This window comes from Coturnix japonica, chromosome 13 (genome assembly GCF_001577835.2).
Source record: "Coturnix japonica isolate 7356 chromosome 13, Coturnix japonica 2.1, whole genome shotgun sequence".
In the NCBI taxonomy this organism is placed as follows: domain Eukaryota; kingdom Metazoa; phylum Chordata; class Aves; order Galliformes; family Phasianidae; genus Coturnix; species Coturnix japonica.
In genome coordinates, this window is record NC_029528.1 from 363,308 (window position 1) to 384,191 (window position 20,884).

At 45.4% G+C, this 20,884-nt stretch overlaps 2 protein-coding genes across 5 annotated transcripts in view; one reads left to right on the forward strand and one right to left on the reverse strand.

Moving 5' to 3' along the window:
* The window catches only part of PPP2R2B (protein phosphatase 2 regulatory subunit Bbeta), a 61,893-nt gene extending 52,897 nt beyond the window's left edge, over positions 1-8,996 (forward strand). Inside the window, 7 exon segments of the mRNA XM_015875487.2 lie at positions 581-693; positions 3,329-3,506; positions 4,055-4,219; positions 6,530-6,699; positions 6,814-6,905; positions 7,092-7,302; positions 7,304-8,996. Of these exon segments, the coding sequence (XP_015730973.2) occupies positions 581-693; positions 3,329-3,506; positions 4,055-4,219; positions 6,530-6,699; positions 6,814-6,905; positions 7,092-7,302; positions 7,304-7,372 (998 nt within the window). The 3' untranslated portion in view covers positions 7,373-8,996.
* Positions 8,997-9,901: 905 nt separating this feature from the next.
* TCERG1 (transcription elongation regulator 1) overlaps positions 9,902-20,884 on the reverse strand; it is a 29,425-nt gene continuing 18,442 nt past the window's right edge. For all 4 annotated transcript variants that reach the window (XM_015875483.2, XM_015875486.2, XM_015875485.2 and 1 more), the window contains 7 exons: positions 19,109-19,259; positions 14,468-14,632; positions 13,505-13,687; positions 12,932-13,111; positions 11,991-12,074; positions 11,630-11,730; positions 9,902-10,995 (listed from right to left, as the gene is read on the reverse strand). In XM_015875483.2, the coding sequence (XP_015730969.1) occupies positions 10,794-10,995; positions 11,630-11,730; positions 11,991-12,074; positions 12,932-13,111; positions 13,505-13,687; positions 14,468-14,632; positions 19,109-19,259 (1,066 nt within the window). In that variant the 3' untranslated portion in view covers positions 9,902-10,793. The remainder of the gene's footprint in view (positions 10,996-11,629; positions 11,731-11,990; positions 12,075-12,931; positions 13,112-13,504; positions 13,688-14,467; positions 14,633-19,108; positions 19,260-20,884) is intronic.

Genomic DNA, 20,884 nt, shown 5'->3' on the forward strand with positions numbered 1-20,884 from the left:
TGGCAGCTCTTTTTGGGTATTTTGTGAGTGCTCTCTGGGGGAAGTTTGTTGTTTCAGTGTTTTTAAAGCCATGGCTGCTGTGTTTCAGTGTGCAGCTGTGCTCAGCAGTTCCGTGTTATGCTCAGATAAATGTCAAGAGGATCCAGGGATATTATTTAGGATGAATGGGGCCTTAAGATGGATGTGATTTAATTACTTCAGGGAACAAGGAAGGTTCTAATTATCTCCCGTAGCCAACTAACTTTGTGTTATGGAATCGACTCTATTGATCATTGTAATAAAATAGGAAGACTTATTAAACTCGTCTGCACACTGAAATGCAATGAAGATTAATCATAGAGCTCAATAATCTGTTAATTGAGTTTTTAAATAACTTTTTGACTGGTGGGGATATTGTCTCTATGCTTGGGACAACAGCATTCCGTATTGTAGTGAGTCATCAAAGCGATGCTGTGTAACTTATTCCCACATTGCACTGTTTCTTTCCATTCTCACTCTCAAAGTAACGTGGCACAGAGATCCACCCTGAAGGTGGGGGGTGTTCATAGCAGCGGCTGGGCATGACTCTGTTCTCTCACAGATAAAACTGTGAAGCTATGGAAGGTCAGTGAGCGCGACAAGAGGCCAGAGGGGTACAACCTGAAGGATGAGGATGGCCGCCTCCGAGACCCCTCCATGATCACCTCGCTGCGGGTGAGCAGCTGGCGTGGTGCATTCCTTATGGGGCTGGGATGCAGACAGCACTGGGTGCTGGTGGGGGCTGTGTGTCCTAGGGATGGTGCTGCATGCTGCTGGGGGCACATGGGGTGCTGCTCTGCTGGGGGTACAGATACACTGTGAGCACAACGACCTGCAGCAGTGCCCAGTGCTGCTGTCCTGCTGGGATGGAGTTGCAGGGCCACCTCCTTTGCACTATTCACAGCACAGCTGCAGCATCTGAAGCAGAAGTTCCCTCTCTGTGAGCATTCCTGCCCACCTGTGGATTACAGCAGCCCTCCCAAGACAAGTGTAGACACCTGAGGCTACTGCAAGGGAGATGTATGCACACTCCCTTTAAAGCAGTCACCCTCTGCCTGGCAGTGCTGGCAGAAGATGCGGCTGACCCCACTTCTCTCTAGGGGTCCCTGAGGCTGTTTCTGAACTTTATTTGTATGCAGAGACCTCGCCTGGGCAGTGTGGGGCCCTGAGTGGAGGGGTGGGGGGCTGCACCATGGGGTCATATTCCTGTGCCTGAATTCAGAGCAGAGACTAAAGCCTTCCCTTCTCCTGCAGGCCTGGAAACTCTAGATGCACAGTAATGTCATGTTGGAATTAATCAGATTGTGATTTATTAACCTCCTGTCAGAATTTGCATTCTAAGTACTTGAATTTTGTATGTACGGGTATAACACTGTTGGTGTGATTGCCCTCGGCTCACTTTGTAGCTTCAGGCTTAATTGCCAATTGAGCCTTCCAGAACCTCAGGCCCCAGTCAGTTCTCTATATATAGTCCTGCTATAAAAACAGAAGAGGCTGAGGGTGGATGGCTGGGCCTGGGGGTTGGTGCTGGTGGTCTCTGCTCCAAGGCTCCTGCCCTGACCCCTCTGGGATGCTCTGATTGTTCTGCAGGGCTGGATTTGCCCTCACTGCTATAGGTGCTGCTCCTGAGCCCCTCTTCCCACTTTGGACCACCTTAGGAAGGGCTCTCCCACACCTGGAGCTGTGCTGGTGCTGCATGCTCAGCACTCATAGCGGGCAGCAGGGAGCAGAGCTGTGCTGGGAGCACTGGGGAAATGGCTGAACCAGGAGCTCCATCAGTGCACGGCCAGGGGACCAGACAGCAGGTTTGTCTTAGTGGGAAGGGATCTTCTCAGGAGCCCAGGAAGTCCTGAGGAACATGAAGCTGTTGCTCTGCCATGAGTGTGGTGAGGAGCACTGGGCTGGGCTGGGCTGTGTGTGGTTGGTGGGCACGCTCTTATTGTGGGAGGTGCCTGATAAAAGGCAAAAAGAAAAATGAAGACATAGTTTTTTTATAAGTGAATAATGAATGGCATCGCCCCCTTCCACAGAACAGGAAGTAATTGAATTTATTAGTGCTTTATTTTATTTGGCAGCCTTTCTATGTACTTGATGTGGTTTGTTACACCAAATTACCCTTTAATAATGGGTGTATATAATACCAGGCACTACCCTGCAGGTCAGCTGAGTAACTGAAGGGCTACACACGTCTCTGTTGGCGAAGGAGGAGGCAGAGCGCAGCCCAACACCTGCACTGCTCCCTTCTGCTGCAGCCACTGCAGGTAGCACACTGCAACCAGGCTGGGGCCATGCAGGTGTTGGATCTGCAGATTGCTCCATGCCCTGCTTGAACACGGGCTGTGCTGTCATTGCAGTGCTACTCAAGCTGGGCACAACCGTGGGTCTGACTGGGATGTAGTCAGGCTGCACAGCAGAGCTGAGCAAAGCTACACTTCAGAGCCTGTGATGTATTTATTTTTGCATCCAGAGCGGCCCAGTGTAATGTTTAAGTGCATACCCTTTGCAAAACCATCATGTTTCTGACGGTCTGAGTGACAGCCCATGTCCTGCAATCTCTGAGAGCAATGTAAGAAGCCTCTGTCCCCAGATGGCTGAGCAGAGTCCTTCAGCGGCAAACGGTGCATCATTGAGTGTGTCAGGCTGAATTAGGAAGCAGGCGCATCACATTAAGCTCAGGCTCCAGGCTGGCAGTTCCTATGTTCCTGTGTCACTTGAGCTGGCTGTTGTTCTCCTGTCCCCACCTCTGCAGCTGTGGGAAACCTCTTGGGGCAGCACACAGGAAACATTTGCTGTGATGGGAGTGGCTGGAGGGCACAGCTCCTGGCGGGGGGAGCACAGGCTGACACCTTGGTTTGCAGCTGCCTTAAGATCACTGTGTGTGAAGTTATCGTGTACACCGTTCCTTGCATATGCTGCTTTTATGCCTCCCTCCAACCCTTCATTATTTACGTGAGTTATGCGTATTAATCCAAAGGCAAACGTGTGTTACACTGATTCCGATTTCCTCCGTCTGTCCCTGCCCTGTGCTTCCCCTTCCCCATCTCTTCCCTTCCTTTACTTCCATCTTTTACTGTGGGGCAAATCCAGAAAATCTGAAAGAAAAACTGGAGCTGATTCAGCTCTTAACACAGCACTTATGTGAGGATCAGGACAGGAATTTCACTTTCCAAAGTGACAAAATAGATGAGGTTCAGTTGTTGTTTGGCCAAAGAAGAAACTGTTGCTGTAGAAGAGCTCCAGACTTGCACTGTTGTCTCCCAGAGCAGAGATGCTGTGGTGCTGCCCCCGCTGACCTGCTGATCCCCTGCAGGTGCCGGTGCTGCGGCCCATGGACCTGATGGTGGAGGCCACTCCGCGCAGGGTGTTCGCCAACGCACATACGTACCACATCAACTCCATATCCGTCAACAGTGATTACGAGACCTACATGTCGGCCGACGACCTGAGGATAAACCTCTGGAACTTTGAGATCACAAACCAGAGCTTCAGTATCCTTCGGTGTGCGCTGCCCACTGGTGTCCCTGCGCCCCTCTGCCAGGAGCTGCGTTAACAGAGAGCCATGGGGCCAGGGCTGGGCTCACAGGGAAGAACTCGGTCTTTGAGTTCTGCCTGCAGGGCCTGAGCTAGGGCGGAGGGATGGGGGGGGAGATGTAGGAGACAGATGCCTTGGAGGAGACCAGGAGGGGAAATCTTAATAGTGCAGCAGGGTGACAGGCTGCCAGTCACAGGCACGCAAACGAGATCATACCTGTCACCCTCCTAACTGCTGCATCAGAAATAATCACGGTGGGGCACTAATCACCAGCGATATTTATATCGTGTTCTCTGCCACACAACCCTGTGTGGCAGGGTTGGGCAGCTGGAGAGGAGCTCAGCAGCCACAGGCATGTGGTTGGAGGGGCCCACATCTGAGCAGTGCTGCAATGTCTGCATATCTTGGAGAACCAGGGGAGGAATTGGGCAAAACTTCAGGGGTTTGATGGCCCGAGGCACCAACTGAACGTGGGGAGCAGTGGGCTCCTTCACTCACCCCCAGATATTGTAGATATTAAGCCAGCCAACATGGAGGAGCTGACGGAGGTGATCACAGCTGCAGAGTTTCACCCCCACCACTGCAACATCTTTGTGTACAGCAGCAGCAAAGGCACCATCCGGCTGTGCGACATGCGCACCTCCGCCCTCTGCGACCGCCACGCCAAGTGTGAGTATGGGGGAGCAGCTGCTGTGTGGGGCAGCAGGGTGGAGGGACTGCTGTGCTGTGCTCACTGCCCAATACCTGCTGCAGCAAAGGAGATGCAGGGGAAAGCTTGAATAAGAATTCAGTCTGACCTCTTGCTTTAAATTTTCATATTGATTTCCCTCTGCACCTCAGAAGCAACAGCCTTGAGTCAATTGCAGCTCAGCAGATGTATAAGTTGAAATTGAGACCATTCATCAGAGTTGAAAATGAAAAGCAACATTGGCTTTGGAGGCAAATTCTCCACCAGGGGTATTTAATACCTGTCAGTACTGAATAAAAATGCGGAAGACAGCACTGCACATCCCTGTCGCCCTTATTTAGACAGATGTGCATGGAAGCTTAGGGGCACACCTTGCTGCACAGCTGCTGTCATCTTCTTGTTGGCAGCATATTCCTTTCGTTTTCACCAAAGCCTCTTATGCAAGAAAAAGGGCACATAACAGAGCACAGGGATCTGATCTCACATTAGGAACTTCCTGCTCCAGGCACATGAAGCTCATCCTGCATAGGACTGAGGATCAGTGGTGCAGAGCTCTCACTGCCTGCTGTAAGCTGGGGCAGCATGCAGCTGGTGCAGAGCTGAGTGGTGGCAGTGCCTCCAGAAACAAATTACCTCCTTCCTCAGCCCTGAGCAGCAGCTAACGATGTCCTGCTGCATGCAGTAATAAGCCTGGCAAGACCTCGAGCTAAAAATTAACAAGCTGATGGTGTAGAATCTCCGGAGGATGACAAACCTCATCTGCCACCCCGGGCTCATTTAGCTAATGAGGAAACAAACCTCTTTGCAGCGCTCCCCAATCTCCATTTTAAGTGAGAACTCTGTTGTGGTCTGCAGCATGAAGGGAGTCAGAGCCTGGAGAGGTGGCTGTGGGCTCTGCAGCCCCTTGGGGCCATCACTGGAGCTGGGCTGTGGGCGCTGTGCCATGGGCTTCGTGGTGCTTTTGATGTCCTGGTGTGTGTGGATAATTGTCCTGACTGGAGTCTAAATGAAGGAGAAAGAAAAGACAGAGCTTGAATTGGTGTTACAGAAATGGGGGTGGTAACATTCCCTGATGATAGGAAAGGAGCTTTGTGCTCTGAGCTGCCAGCAGAGCCCTCTGGCTGCACATGCAGCAATGCAGGAGCTCAGACAGCAGAGCTGTGCAGGAGCTATTCCTGGGCTGCAGGTGCTCTGGGCACAGTGCATCACTGCTCGGCCTGGGCAGAGCACACACAGCGCTGCAGTGTTGGGGACTGCCCTCTTCTTGCTGCTGCCCTTCTCCTCCTGCTCATCTTCATGGTGCTGTTGTCACTTCTTGGGTTCGTTCTCTGAGGCATCTCGTTTGTCCATCTGCAGTTTGATGCTTTCTATTCTGTGGTATCAGTGATGATTTCCTCTTGCTCATGCACTGTAAGTGTGACACCCCCAGCCCGAAGAAAAGGCTCTATTGGTGTATCAGGGCTGTTCTCTGCTGTGTTGGAGAACAGCTGTGATGAGCACAGGGCTCTGCCAGGGGTGGTGGAAGTGAGCGGTCAAACCCAGCCCTGGCTCTTGGAACAGCTCTTTCCTGCCTTTGTTTTCTGGTATTATGGGTGCCAGGCAATGATAAGGCTTGTGGCCATGTCCGTGTTGGGACAATGGGTTTCTTTCCAGTACAGAGCGAAGGAGGAGCCTGTCCTTGTTCCCCAGCAGAATTCTGTGTGCAAAGCTGGTGAGGAGTCTGTAGGGACCGAAGGATGTCTGACACGCAGTCCAAATGCACACGACCTCTTCATTGGTACAGATCTGTTGTTTTATTTAAAGCTATGCCTGCCCAGCTGATGTTACTTTGAAACTGAATTTGTAAATGCATTTAATTTGGGCCTTCATCAATGTTTGTCAGACTGTACAGGCTGTGATTTATTCAGAGACATCGGATTAAATCTGTAGGTTGCAGTAGCTATAAAATATTTACATTGACTTTCACTACACATTGATTTGTAGAGAGAAAAGGCACACGAGGCTCTAAGTCTTTTGGCCTTCTCTTGTGCTGATAGTGTTCTCTGATGACCCTTTCTGCTTCCTGCAGTCATTAAAAACAAAGGCACTTCAGGTGCACGGGGTCCATAACATCCAGGTGCTTACTTCATGCCATGCCCAGCAGTGGGAGCGCTCACAGTGGGCTCAGCACTGTGGGGTTGGGGTGCTCGTGGCCTCCTGTGTGTCCCTGCTGCAGCCCTGAGCCCCTCCATGCTGGGCAGGACGGCAGGTCCCACAGGGTTCTGACACCAGTCCTGTCCCTTCTTCTGCAGTTTTTGAGGAGCCTGAGGACCCCAGTAACCGCTCGTTCTTTTCAGAAATAATCTCATCAATATCTGATGTCAAATTCAGCCACAGCGGTAGCTACATGATGACAAGAGACTACCTCACTGTCAAGGTGTGGGACTTGAACATGGAGAACCGGCCCATCGAGACATACCAGGTGGGGATGGGGCAGAGCGGGGCTGTTGGCAGGGCAGGGTGGGATGGGAGGATGGGGGCGGCCGTAGGGCCTGGTGCCACTGTGCCCTGCCTCATTTCATCCCCCTGCCTCCAGGTCCATGACTACCTGCGCAGCAAGCTGTGCTCGCTGTATGAGAACGACTGCATCTTTGACAAGTTTGAGTGCGTGTGGAACGGCTCTGACAGGTGAGGGGCAGCTGGGGGCTGGGCTGGGCACTGTCAGGGGGTCCCCTCCAACCCAAACCATCCCATGATTCTATGGATGTCCGAGCACACATCTGGCTGCCTGGCGCTATGTGGGTGCCAGGTTGAGCAGGAGATGGAGATGGGGCTGTGGCCGTGCTCACTGACTCACCTTTCCTGCCCTCACAGTGTCATCATGACCGGATCCTACAACAACTTCTTCAGAATGTTTGACCGTAACACCAAGCGGGATGTGACCTTGGAGGCATCCCGGGAGAGCAGCAAACCACGTGCCATCCTCAAACCCCGCAAAGTCTGCGTGGGTGGCAAAAGGAAGAAAGATGAAATAAGTGTTGACAGTCTGGACTTCAACAAGAAGATTCTTCATACGGCATGGCATCCCTTCGGAAAACATCATTGCTGTAGCTGCTACAAATAACTTGTATATATTCCAGGACAAAGTTAACTAGGAGGACAAGTTATTCTTTAGGAGTCTCCCATGTACTGAATACTAGTAAACACAAGATAACAAATGTTTCTTTTCTTTTCTTTTTTTTTTTTTTCTTCTCTTTTTTTTCCCCTCTCTTTCTTTCCTATTCATTTGTTAATTGCTGCTATGTGAACAGCAGTGTGCAGGGGCAGGAGGACCAGCTGCAGAGGGGCTGTGGCTGAGCGCACCCAACAGCTCCCAGATTTCCATTTACCCACGCGCTCAGAGCTCAGACTCAACACGGAGCAGTTGGGGGGGTTCAGCTTTTGCTGTCCCGGTGCCCCCAGCTGGTGTTGCTGTAATGCTGCTGCTGTGTGCTGTGGTGACCTGGCATCATCAGCCGCAGTGGGAGCAGATGGGGCGGCTGCGTGCACCTAAGTGTGGGTGTGGTGGGATTTTGTCATCCATTCTGGTTCTTTAAAGCTTAATCTCAGAAATATCCCACTTTGGTTATTTCCCGAGATCAGAGCCATGGCCCTGTTTATCACATCTGTCCTTTTACCACCATTATTTCATGTTTTCACCATTAGAATAGTTGTGCTCTGAGCTCCCAGGAGGGCTGACGTCCTCTGCCCCACGGAAGGAAACTCCCAAGGATTTGGCTTCGTAGATACTGTGGTGCCTTTGGGGTATATGAAATACCTTTATAAACGATGCTTCCCAAACACACTGATTGCAAACAAATTGAACCTGGGTTTTTCTTTACTTTTTCCTCCTTTTTTCCCCACGTCTCTTGTGTTTAGCTGTGCTCCTTCTCGCTGTTCCATTGCTGTACTTTCACTCCTCTGCTCTCTCTCTCTTTTTAATTTATTTATTTATTCCTTTTTTTTTTAAGAAAAAGTATGAGTTGATAATTTATGACACTCTAAAAGAGAATCCACCCCAATCACTGCTCTCAGCACCACCTGGCTGCTTCCTCCAGGGGCCGTCCATGGTCTGAGATGATAATAATAATTATAGTAATAATAAAACCAGTAACTCTTCTGTGCATGGCCAGGCTGCCCCTTTCTACTGCTACTCGAGCAGTTTTTGACTTGAGCAAACGTTCAATTAAAAGAAAATAATAATTTTCAGTCCAAAAACCACTCCTGGAAGACCAAGGAACTGAATAAGTAGAGTCAATTGCAGCAATCCACACCATCACTTTAGCAGCATCCCCATCAGGGTGGCCCTGCTGTGCAGCTGTGCTGCATCCACCATGCCTGTGTCCTGCAGGGAAGCTTTCACCAAGCTCTCAGGGCAAAGTGCACTCTGCCCACAGCCCCTCTTGTACTGCACGCTTCGGATGCCCTGCAGCTCCTGTGGTACCTCCAGCCCTCAGCCTTGATCTGAGGAGCGTGGGGAGGGGCAGGAGATGCCCTGACTAGAGCCTGTGGGGCAGGAGCAGGGGGCATTTGCCATCCCAAAGGGATGAGTAGGGGGGGACGTGCACTGCTTCACACATTTACTACAAGTGGTGGTTTTCAGGAGTACTTTTTTTTTTTTAATGGTTAAAAATAATGCCAAGAGTAAAGTAAAACATTTTTTTTTAATGTTCTTTTTTTTTTTGTTCTTGTACAGAAAGCCTGCACTCTGGTACCAGAAGTAAAGTTGTTCCAAATGAGTCTGTGTGGAACTGCTAATTGTTGTGCCTACAGCTGGGACCATGCTGGGGCTGTGCTGGGACTGAGCTGGGGGGTGGGGTACAGGACCTGGGCAGCCCACAACCCAGTGACATCCGGGAGGCTGAGGTTTGCAGTGCTGTGTCCTCCAGCATTCCTTCTGGCTGCAGCTGCACAATGGGGTGCAGGCGATGGGGGCTGTGGGGTGCTGCTGAGGGCAGCTCGTGCTCCCAGCTTGGAAGCAATGCGTTCCACAGCAACCATCACACCTGCAGTGAAGCAGTCACCAATATGGGGACAATGGCTTTTTCTTCATGTGAGATCTCTGCTGATAGTGGAATTGGCTTCACAATGAAACCAAAGCCAGACCCAACACTACACCCCAAGCAGCATCGCCTGGCCTGCACGCCCATGGGGACAGAGCTCATTACTGGTAACATGCTACACTGACCTGCTTCCTCCACAGCCCATGTGCTAATTCTCTGCTGCTGCTGGTGATGAATTTAAACAGAGGCACCTAATTAGAAGCTGTAGGGCATGGATAATGCTGCAAAGGAAATGTTATACAAACACTCATTTACCTTCATATTAATGGCATGTCCTTAATCTACCACTCCTCAGCCCAGAGGAACAGACTCCCAGCACATGTGCACAGGAGGAAACGCCCCGACCCACCCCCTCCTGACCCACCCCCTCCTGCCAGCTCAGAGTTCAGCCACAGCCTGAAGAACTGAACTGGAAAATAATTGTTTGGCACCGAATTGCACAGATGCTAAATTTAATTTGATGCTGTACAGTATCACACAGTTTGGCAAAACACAGCCAACATTTTAGGCAATAGGACTTCAGTTCTTTGCTCTGCTCTTGAATTCAAAACTCCAACAAAACCCAACAAAAACTGGCGTTAGGCCTGTACAATCCATATAAAAAAGAGGTTGGTTTATTGTTGTTCAAATACATAAACTGAACAATCCCAACATTTCAAAATTAAACTTTAGAAACACAAGTTTAACATTCAAAACAGGAGTATAGTTTACAAGAATTGCCCAGAAGGGGAATCCACAGTCTAATCCAGAAGTATGCAAAGATCACTTATCGTAAATAAAAACATTTATACAACCGTCCTGCTCTGTTGGGTAGCCACTGCTACAAGCCATGTGTTTCCAACTGGAGTAAAAATCATTGGACATATCTTTCCCTGGGCAGAGCAACCTGATTTTGCTTCTAATCCACGGACAGAGTAAGGAACAAAGCAGACCTGTGAGCAAGTTTAATTTGGTCTCTGTAGGGCTAATTCACCTTTCAGTTTTAACTCAGGCTCCTCTAGTTTTAGCTCCACTTAGAAGGGTGAAAACAAGCACAGAATCGACACCTGTTATGATGACAGGCCCTCAGCCAGCAGCAGTTTCAGCTGTGGCAGCATCTCACCTTCATAGATGAGACAGGCCCCGGGGCCACATTCACATCTGAGCCCCATGCACAGCTCTGGGAGCTGCACAACACTGCTCCTCCTGCACCACTGCTCTGGGACACAGCCCTGATACAGTCAGCACAGCTGGGCCCCACCAGTCCTGCCCTACAGAAACTCATAAATAACTGCCATGTTCTTTTTTCTTCCTCTTTTTATATACATTCTCTATTTTTATACAGAGACCATTTTATGTTCACAAATACTGCTTTTTCCTCTGTTCCTAAGATGGTTTTGCAATATATTCACGGTAATGTATATGTATAAACCTGACAGATGGCTCATGCAAGCTTTTTGATTTAACAGATATCTTGCCTTAATTGTGCTCATCACTACTTTGTTGTCCGTCTCGTTGGCTCTGAGGCTGTGGGCGGCGGAGGCGGACCTCGGCGGTCCAGGTCATCCACGTAGGACACGATGAGTTTGCGTCTCTCCTCCGGCACACAGTCCAGCACCAGGTAGCGCTTGTCGTTCTGTAGGATCTTCTCGACATCCTTCAGATGCTGGTCTGACTCCTGGATCAGCTTTTTGGATCTGGAAGCAAGCAGAATGAATTGCTGCCTGACAGCGTCCTGGGATGCACGGTGGGAGCTGTGTCACATCCTGCCACCCCACACAGCAGTGCAGGCAGTCAGCGGGAGAGCAAAGCAAGGAAACAGCACAGAGCTTTAGGCAAGAAACACTTTCTGATCAGAATCAGTCACAGCAGCAGTACTCAAAGCAGAGGAACTAAAAAGTGTTTGTGCTAAATTAATTAAGCATTAAGGAAGACTTGTGCCTGGCTGCCATGGCCTTGTACAGCACTACAGGAACTATTTAAAATGCTAAAAACTGAGGGGGACAAAAATCAAAGCATGGAATACAGCCCTCACGACAAAATGAATCCAATGCCTGCCAGCCCAGGGTGCACATAACACTATTCTGAGCCAAAAGACAACCTGATATCTGTGTTGGTTTGATCCCCATAACTGGTTAACCATTAGAGAAATGTCAAAATAAACCAAAAATAATGCTCCAAATACAGATTTCTTTTTTTTGACAGATCATGAAAAAATTACAGAATTCATTTAGACAAAATTATTCCAGGGGAAAAAAAAATTGCAGCCTGTTGCCATTTATATGCAAAAGTGCAAAACACTGAGTTATTGGGTGGCATTTTGCTACACACCTGTATGTAATAAATTTGGTCTCCTTCAATAGTGTTCGGAAGTCAGCTTTGGCAGTAATGTATTTGTCTCTAATGTACTCCTCAAACTCCCTTTGCTTTTTCTGAAAGACAAAAGGCAAACTCAGAACATCGAATGCAGGTAAAGTACTTCATGCGATTCAACATACTGAGCATATATATTCAACATATATAACAATTTAAGTTACACGATGAACATATTTTTGTTTACTTTTTGCATTTCTTAATTAAAAAAGAATATTAACGTTCTCATAAAGCAGGCATCATTCCAGCAGTCCCTGATTCTCTTGCTCTGTATCCTGCACCACAGGGAAGGCGAACAACAGTCATGCAAACCCCTTACCCGGTCACTTGAAGAAAATTTAATGCACCTCGGATCTTCTTTAATGATTTTTTTTACTTCTTTCCATGTCGACGTTAAAGTTATCTTTCAAAAGAAGCAAAAACAGTTAAAACTGCAAGAAAAAGAAATATATTCTACGAACGTGGAATGTAAATATTACCACATCTGAAAGTAACCACCTCCAAAGCACAATAACAAAATCACTGCTGTATCCAAGCGCTGGGTTTTATCATTCCTATTCCTGTACTTGTATTTCTTATTAGATGATGTCATTTAACTTCCTTCAGACACTTTCAAATCAACGTGCTCACAATCATCATTTACATTCTAAGGTCTTTTTTCAGAATGTATCTATGGATATATGCTGTGAGATATTACCTTTCCATCACACTAAGATCTGCCTGCTGTTCTAAGGGCTTTCAACCAATGCCTTAAAATGCTACAAGCTGTAGGGTGAAAGGAAGCTGACTGAAGTTTGTACACAACTTTAAAAGATGAAGACTCACTCGAACCCCACAGCACACTGAGAAGATGGTGGGTTCCCTGAGCATGGCACAGAAGTTCAGATTAACAAGCATGATTTAAAACAGAACACCGAGACAGACAACAGATCATTTACTGCTCTTGAGAGAAACACACAGGATATTTGAAAGAGCAAGATGCCATATGGAAAAGAATATCAAGCAACTGAATACTGAAGAAAGGTAACATCCTGCAGGAGATAAAAAAAAAATCACTGATTAGAAGTTTAAATGTAAATGAACAGTATGTTAAACTGAAACAGTACTCAAGATAAACAAGTACATCTTTCTTATAGAGAAAAGAGTGGTGAAGCAAATGGGAAATTAAGCCAAACAAAACTTAACTCATGACAGAAAACTGAAAATTCTAACTCCCCGTGAACCTGCAAAGATCTCACATCGGAGCACATGTACTCTTACCGCTGAAGTTTCATCCAGAAGTTGCCTAAAATGTTCTCTCTTCTTTTTGGTAAGTGCTTCGATGTGTTCATTAAAGAGCTTCTCTTTCTCTTCCCTTTCCAGCAAGGATCCAGACTCCCACCGGTGATCTTTGCGCAGGGTCCTTCTCGTATCAGACCACGACACATCCGAGGAGCGCACCTGGGCAGAAGGATGACTATCTTTGTCAATATTCTTTTCTAGGGTTCACTGAAAACTGTTAGGTAATATGTAGCTTTTTTCTATCCCTTGTTTTAAACTACAGCTCAAATTAAAAATTTAAGCTCTTCCAAAAAAATGAAGAGACAATATCAACTTTCCCATTAGAAACACTAACCACGCAGCAGCAAAGAGAAGCACCGTGCATTACTTCACACACAGGAGGAGAAATCACACTGACCTGGAAGAATATTCTCTTGTAAAGAAGATTAAGACAATTATATTTCTATATGAACTTAATTACAAATGCCAAAGTGCTTTTTGAAGTAGCACATCAACTTGCACTGCCAAGCTCCTGGAGCGAATGGCAGAGTAGAGAACCTATTTGTGCCTTACCATGTCAGACAGCAGTGCCTTGAAGTTCTGTATAGCTTCCTCCCGTTTGTGCTGCTCACGTTCCCTGTCGATCTCCTTGGTTTGCTCTGAACGAGCTTTCTGCACTTCTCTTTCTCTTTCACGCAAACTTGCTTCAATGCGAGCTTGTCTTTCCAGCTCCTTTTCCTTTTCAGAATCTAAATTCTGGAATGTAAGAATAGAAGTTTTTCCTCCATAAGAACAATGTGACATCTTTCATGCTTTGATTAGGCAGGTAAGCCAATGAAAGGACCATCAAACCAAAAGCATCTCGGAACAAAATACTTCAAAGTGATGTAAGATCTAAAAGGTTACAAAAGTTTGCTTCAAGAACTGCTGAACTGCTGTAGGGGCTACAAAGGGGAAAGAATTCTGCTTACAACACAGACTTGTTCTCATCTCAGAACAACTATACTGGGCATTTCCTGACTGTGAATAATGGCTGAGTGAAGCACTACAACTATCTTTAGCCAACTTTTACCTGCTCCACCATTAATCTCCTAGAAGAGAAAGGATCCAGTGAAGGAGCTGCATACAAACCACCTATATATAATCCTGAAAGTTCAGCTGATATGAAAACCACAGAACAGGAAAGTACCATTCTGGTTCAGAGAAATCAGTGTGATGTCTGCATGTTCTGAAGTTTTATAGCAAGTGACCTTATAGGAGTCTCTGTTTTTTCTGTTCTGCTGTGTAAATTCACCTGTGTATGTATGTGTGCAGGCGTGCACACACCATGGATACTGCAGCAGCAGTTCCATGGACAGCTCATCTAAGACTTACATGATCATTCCAGGGTACTTCTACAAATAACCACAGAACAGAGTTTTCTTAAGCGTGGGAAAAAAAAGCACGAGTCCATCTTACAGTTAGTTCCTTCACACATTATTAGCAACATAACCAGAGGGTCTCGCAAAGTTACTCTTCCAAATGTCACACACATACCTTAGCTATTTTTTCAATGTACTGTTTGAAAAGGTCTTCCCTCTGTGAGGAGCTATCCACAGCTTTGTAACGAGGGTCAGTCTCTACTTTGTCCTTCACTTTGCTCCAGCGAGACTGACTGTCCAGGTGGTGGTTAGCCAGTAGTTCAAAGAAGTCCATTTTGATCTATTTTACAGACAATAACAGAAAGACAACACTTGAGAAAGAGACTTTGACACGCAGCAGTTTGCTCTTACAAAAAAAGAAATGAACTTACCTCCATTAAGGGAAGTACACTAACATTACATACCATTTTAATTTAGAAAAACCATTAAAACTACCAAGATTCTGAATTTAGACCTCACACATCTAAAATTCGCTTCCTCTTTGGGGAAATTTTACTAAAGCAAATACATCAGGAAGATCTGCAATATCTAAGATGAACTATAATCATTAAAGAATGATTCACCAGTGCAGATTTTATTTCTTCAATTTCAGCTTATTACTTGAGCTTGTGCATATCAAAATAACAAGCTACTGATTCTATATTGTATGATTTTTCTATCAATAGCACAGAAGCTATGCAGATTTAAATAGGGCTCTAAATAAATTGCGTATTTAAGGATTTGTATTCCAAGTATACAATAAACAGAGCTAAACACTTGGATCTGCTCATAAGCAGCAGAAACTTAAGATGGATCTAACCAATAAAGAAATAAACACATATCCCAGTAATTAAGTGAATTACATTAAGAGATGGATATGCAAATAAGAAAAAGTTTTAGTCTAGATTTTCAATTTTAAATGGGATGTCAACAGTCTGCCCATATGAGAGCACTATGAAGGGCTGGCAGAGCACCAGTCCTGCTGGATTTCTGTTCTGCTTTTTTGTTTTTGTTATTTGCTTGTTTAAATCTTCAGACAAAAGCTAACAACTGATTTTCACTCAAAACTCCCAGGATCAGCAGCCACAAGAGTCACAGCTCCTGTGCCTTATTACAGCCCTGTTTTCTGGGGTTGATGATTCCCCTCATTCCTGACACGCATCTTAGACAACTGTTCCTTTTTATTTCCAACACTTGATGCTACATTAGTCTGGTTTGGCATTTAAGACCCCACGTCTGAGAACAGAAGCAAGGGACCTGTTAGTCTCACTCCCTGAACAACCTGGAGCCAGTGAATGGACAGACTGGCACACGGCCTTCGTAGCATCCCAAGCCTTGCTGGCCTATGGAATGAAGTCCTTGGTCTTGGTACATCACTAAAAAATTAGTTAAGGACTGGCCATTCAATTTGTGCTCCTAATCACCTCTCCTCATCCATTTGAAAAAGAAAAGTCACCAAAAGCAGCTCTGGAACACAAAGGAGGTGAACCCACTCTGCATCCCCAGAGAACCGCCAGGCTGCTGTTCTAACAGTGATTGGTTATAGCACATGAGAATGAAACAAAGCTCAGAACAACATTCTGCAGGCTGATGCAGGGATAACTTAAACTCTTCACAATATTAATACATAAACATAAAAGGATGCATAGACTTGTTTTCTTTACTATCTCAGAAAGGTTCAGATAGTAAGCAGAGATTAGAGAATAGCTGGTTAGAGCCCGCAGGAGTTACTCTGTATCTATAACACTATCATTTTGCTTAACGAAGCTGAACAAAATGCTAAGCAAGCAATTTATTCATTTTAAGATAAAGAATGTTGTTTCAAAACATCTTTAAACATGCATGCAGTATAAAAATATGAAGCTTTCTAAGCCATGGCATTAGATATATGTCAAAAATCAAACAGTGCCCAGATCGTACTACAGAAGTCTATAAAGTAAGGGCCTCTCAGAGCTTAACCAGAAGCACTCTGCACAAGTAACGTGTGATGGGTATATTCCATGGAAAAAAAGCAAACAAATCTCAGAGCACACAGCACTGCAGGAATTGCTTCCACAGCAGTGCAATACAAACCTAAAGCCTAACAAAACCTGCAGGGCAGCATCCCACCCAGCAGCACTGTGCTCCCAGCACTGCCCCCAGCCCCCCCAGCACTGATGCTCAGTAAGCAATGGCTGCAGGAGAAAGGAAGCATAGAGCCAATTCCTTAAGAAACATGAATGACTCTCAAAGTGTGGGTTTAACTTCAGCCAGAACTACCCTTCATCTGCAGCATCTACAGCACAAGGACTGTGGTTTGCATTTTAATTAAAACTTCAAAACGTCTCACCAAAGAACAGCCTTTTCGGATTGCAGCTGTTTGATTTGAAGTTCAGTATACGTAAGCATATAACAAATATAACTAGCCTGACAAACACCACCCAAGGGGAACCATTACTGGCACTGATGGCCACAGCACAGCACCATAGAGCCATGCAGCAGCATCCCAATGCCCAGCACAGCACCAGGATCTGCTCCCTGCCTGCTCCCACACATCCTTAACCTCCAGCTCACAGCACTCGCTCCTCTCTGCGTAGTGTGTGCTTGGATCCTGCTCACTGACATGAGCAGCAGCTGAAAACCCACCAACCCATCAGCAGTCACTGAGCCACAACTTACAGTAAAAATCAAAACACTGGACAGCCACAAACCCTTACATTAAAGATTTCTGTAAAGCGGATCCTCCTTAAATAGAGATTTTGGACTTTTAAAGCAGACTGAGAAAGCTTCAAGTTCAATGCTTTAAATTTTCTTTGTTTTTAAAACACTTTCAAAATCAAAGGAAAATAAGACCGAAACGATTTCAGGTGTATTTAGAGGTCTATGTTTTTTGGCAGTTAACACATTGCAGGTACAACTCTCATCACTTCACAAGGAAATAAACTAAAAAAATGTAAAGTACCGGAGCTGCGGGAGGCTAAAGTCACCACACAGAGATACCAATTCTTTCCTCACTAGGGAATCCCATAATATTTGCGTGTCAGTGATTGACAGCTGTCAGACTGAACTGATTGACAGGCCGCACAGCACATAACTGTAAAGTCTATCCACTTGTTATAAAACAGAATACATAAAATGGTTACAAAAGGCTTTTGGAGAAAAAAAAAATATCATTATTTCAAAAGCAAACAAACACAGTCTCTCTTCTTTTAACTTTAACGTAAGAACAATCATGCAACAATACAACAGTTTACTTTTCTTAGGCTTTCAACTTCACTAAGCTGCAAGAATGCTTTAAAGCTCCACACAGTATGTACAACTCTAGTTTTGAAATACATCAGCTCTGCTGATGCACATTAATAGAAGACATCGGCAATAAGGCAACATTTGGGAAAAAAAGATCAGAGTACCTAGATTAAGGAAAAAAACAAAACAAAACTTATTGAACAAGTAAACTGTATTCAAATCTAATGTGCTGTTCAGCATTTTTACCTTCTGCAAGTATTCTTAGTGAAACATACATTAACTTTATGCTACAAAATAAACACTGAAGACTTTAAAATGTCAAAAACGATCAGGCTTTAGAGGTTATTTTTCTCCACTCACACACCACACAGAGACTGCACATCTTGGTAACACCCAACAGCACCTCCAGTCAACTGCTCTCCTAGCACTGAGAGCACACCAAGGGAAGTGAGGCGATTCTACCCCTCTGCTCTGCTCTCATGAAACCCCACCTGCAGTGCTGCATCCAGTTCTGGAGCCCCAACACAAGGACACGGAGATGTTGGAGCAGGTCCAGAGGAGAGCTATGATTATGATCAGAAGGCTGGAGCACGAGGACAGGCTGAGAGAGCTGGGGCTGTTCAGCCTGGAGAACAGAAGGCTCTGAGGAGCACTTCCAGGACCTGAAGAGGCCTACAAGAAAGCTGGGGAGGGACTTTTTATAAGGGCATGTAGCAACAGGATGGGTGGAAACGGCTTTAAGCTGGAAGAGGGCAGATTTAGACTAGATATTACGAACAAGTTCATTCCTGTCAGGGTAGTGAGACACTGGAACAGGTTGCCCAGTGATGCTGTGGATGCCCCATCCCTGAAAGCGCTGAAGGCCAGGCTAGATGGGGCTGTGAACAAACTGGGCTAGAGGTGTCCCTGCATACAGCAGGGGGTTGGGACTGGGTGATCTTAAAGGCCCCTTCCAGCCCAAACCTTTCTTTGATTCTATGAAAGCCTGCTCTTGACTATTGACACTACAGTCAGATGACATTTGGAATTCATTAATCTTTAATAGCTGACCTTTAATTCTAATAAGCAGCAGTTTATACATAAGATATATTCACTGATAGATTAAAAGTCACTGAAGTGCTAGCTTTAAATGGAAAGAAAATATAGAAGCTGTTTGAAATTTACTTGGAGCAGCCTGCAGAGAATTCAAAGATCTTTCTGCCTTCACTAACAGAGCAGAGAGGTAATGGCTGGTTCTGTGTCTCCCAGCCAAGCAGTACAAGAACTGTGTTCCTTTCAGTGCCTCTGGACAATATCTTAAAATGTTCTTCTAAGTAAGCTCAGCATCACAAATATGAGCTCAACACGCTCAGTCAGTATACCTGCAAACTTAAAAGCAGTTAGTTTAGAAAGACCAAAGAGACATCTGTGAAGTGCTTACATTGTAAAACATCTACAGAAAGGGAAGGACCGAGTCCCAGACAAGGCATGCTACAAAGCAAGCCCTAGTTCTGTCCCATCTCACTCAGGCTCGCATCACTCACACCTCTGAGCTAAAAAAAATTCACCTTACCTTCTCACCCCTGGTCTTCGAATCTTCTTTTTCCTTCTTTCTTGCCGCTGTGATAAACTCATTAAACAAGGCCTCTCGATCTTTCATCTTTTCAATTGCCTTGAATCTCGAGTCTTTAGCATGCTTGGCTGCAAATTCACTAAAAGTAGTTCTGCAACAAAATGGCAAGTGAACTAATGTGGCAGAGCTGTCTTTGCTGGGAAGCAGGTTCAGCAGAGAAACATTTCCTCTGCTGCTAGACATGCCAGAACACAATGAAAAAAAAAGAAAAAGAAAAAAGAAAAACCATCCTATGTTCTCACTATAGAGATGCTTGATAAATGAATCACAGAACAGAATCCAGTGTAGGCACGCTCATGTTAGACACTTGTAAGATGTAGGTTTGTTGTTGTTTTGGTTTAACAGAGCTACCTGCAGAACATGCAGGTGGTAGGTGTAGGAAGAGAAATTACAACACAACCAAGAAGAGGAAATGAAAACTCAGCTGACTATAAGTTGTCTTTCTTGTGGTTAGGCAGTTCAGACACCAGTCCTGTCCAGGAATTTCACAGCTGTGAAATTGAAAACTTTGCATGCATTCACTTGCAGCCAAACCATGCTAAGAGTTTACCACGGAAATCATCTTATTGTGTTAGTCACAATATAAAACTGGCTACCAAAACCTTCCCTGTATAGCCTTATCTTAAAACACATGGAGTTGAAAATACTTCAAACAATATGGGCAGTTGCAGCAGTACTGGGCTTTCAACCCAGTATCCCCATAGCATTTTCCTGACAGTTCTCTCACCTCCAGGGCCAGATTCCTATCTGTGCAGTAGATATAGTACTGCCACTTACCTCAAAAAAAAACACTATTCTGCTTTTTCCAAGCTCTGATGCAAATCTGGCCCCAAGAATACGTGAGACACTTAGAATCATACGAATGTTTTCATCACAGCATGGAAATAATTAGACTTGGAAAATCCAGCCTACTGTTGCTGTAGGGTAAATTGAAACAAGAAGAGAATTTGGTAGCTTATTCAAAAAGATTAGAAAATGAATGTACAGCTATATTGAAGAGCAAGAGCTGCTTAAGTGGAACACAAACTCTTGAGCATGTTGGACTGAGATGATTAAAAGTAGTCTGACGCTCACAGAGGTACAGCAATATCTTTAGACAAACACTGAAACCAGAAGACAAAGGATAAGATTAAATAAGACAGTCTTTCAGTCAGAATCCTCTTTCCCACCCCAATCCGTAATTAGGTAAGAATCAGTCCCAACATGACAAACTGCAGGTAACTTGGAAGCTGAGAACACTAAAGCTATCAAGAACCTCTGGTGTTAATCTATGGACTACATCTATGTTGAACTCAATGATCCATTTCTTCTTAAAATATTCTCACAACTCTGCTCTCCCTATACTACTGAAATGTCTGCCCTTGTTAAATGAGCAGACTGGTGATTTAAGTAAGAGCTGTTAATCAAGACTTGAAGCCATGTAAGAATTTTACTGCATTAAACACTGGGTTCCATCAATTTCCAACGCCGATCACTAACATAATTAAATTGAAGCAAAACAAACAAGCAGTTACTTCACTGTAAAAGAATTAATGCCAAGTAAGCCAGGAGATGCTGAAAGAGAACGCTCACCTGCTGACATAAGCACCTATTTCATGAACTGTATGAGAGAAAGGTGTGAAACAAATATTTCTAGCAATATAATCTTGAACGTTAGTACATTTACTGTTATTATTTCACCATTACCACTGCATGCTGGCCTAGGCGGGAAGGGTA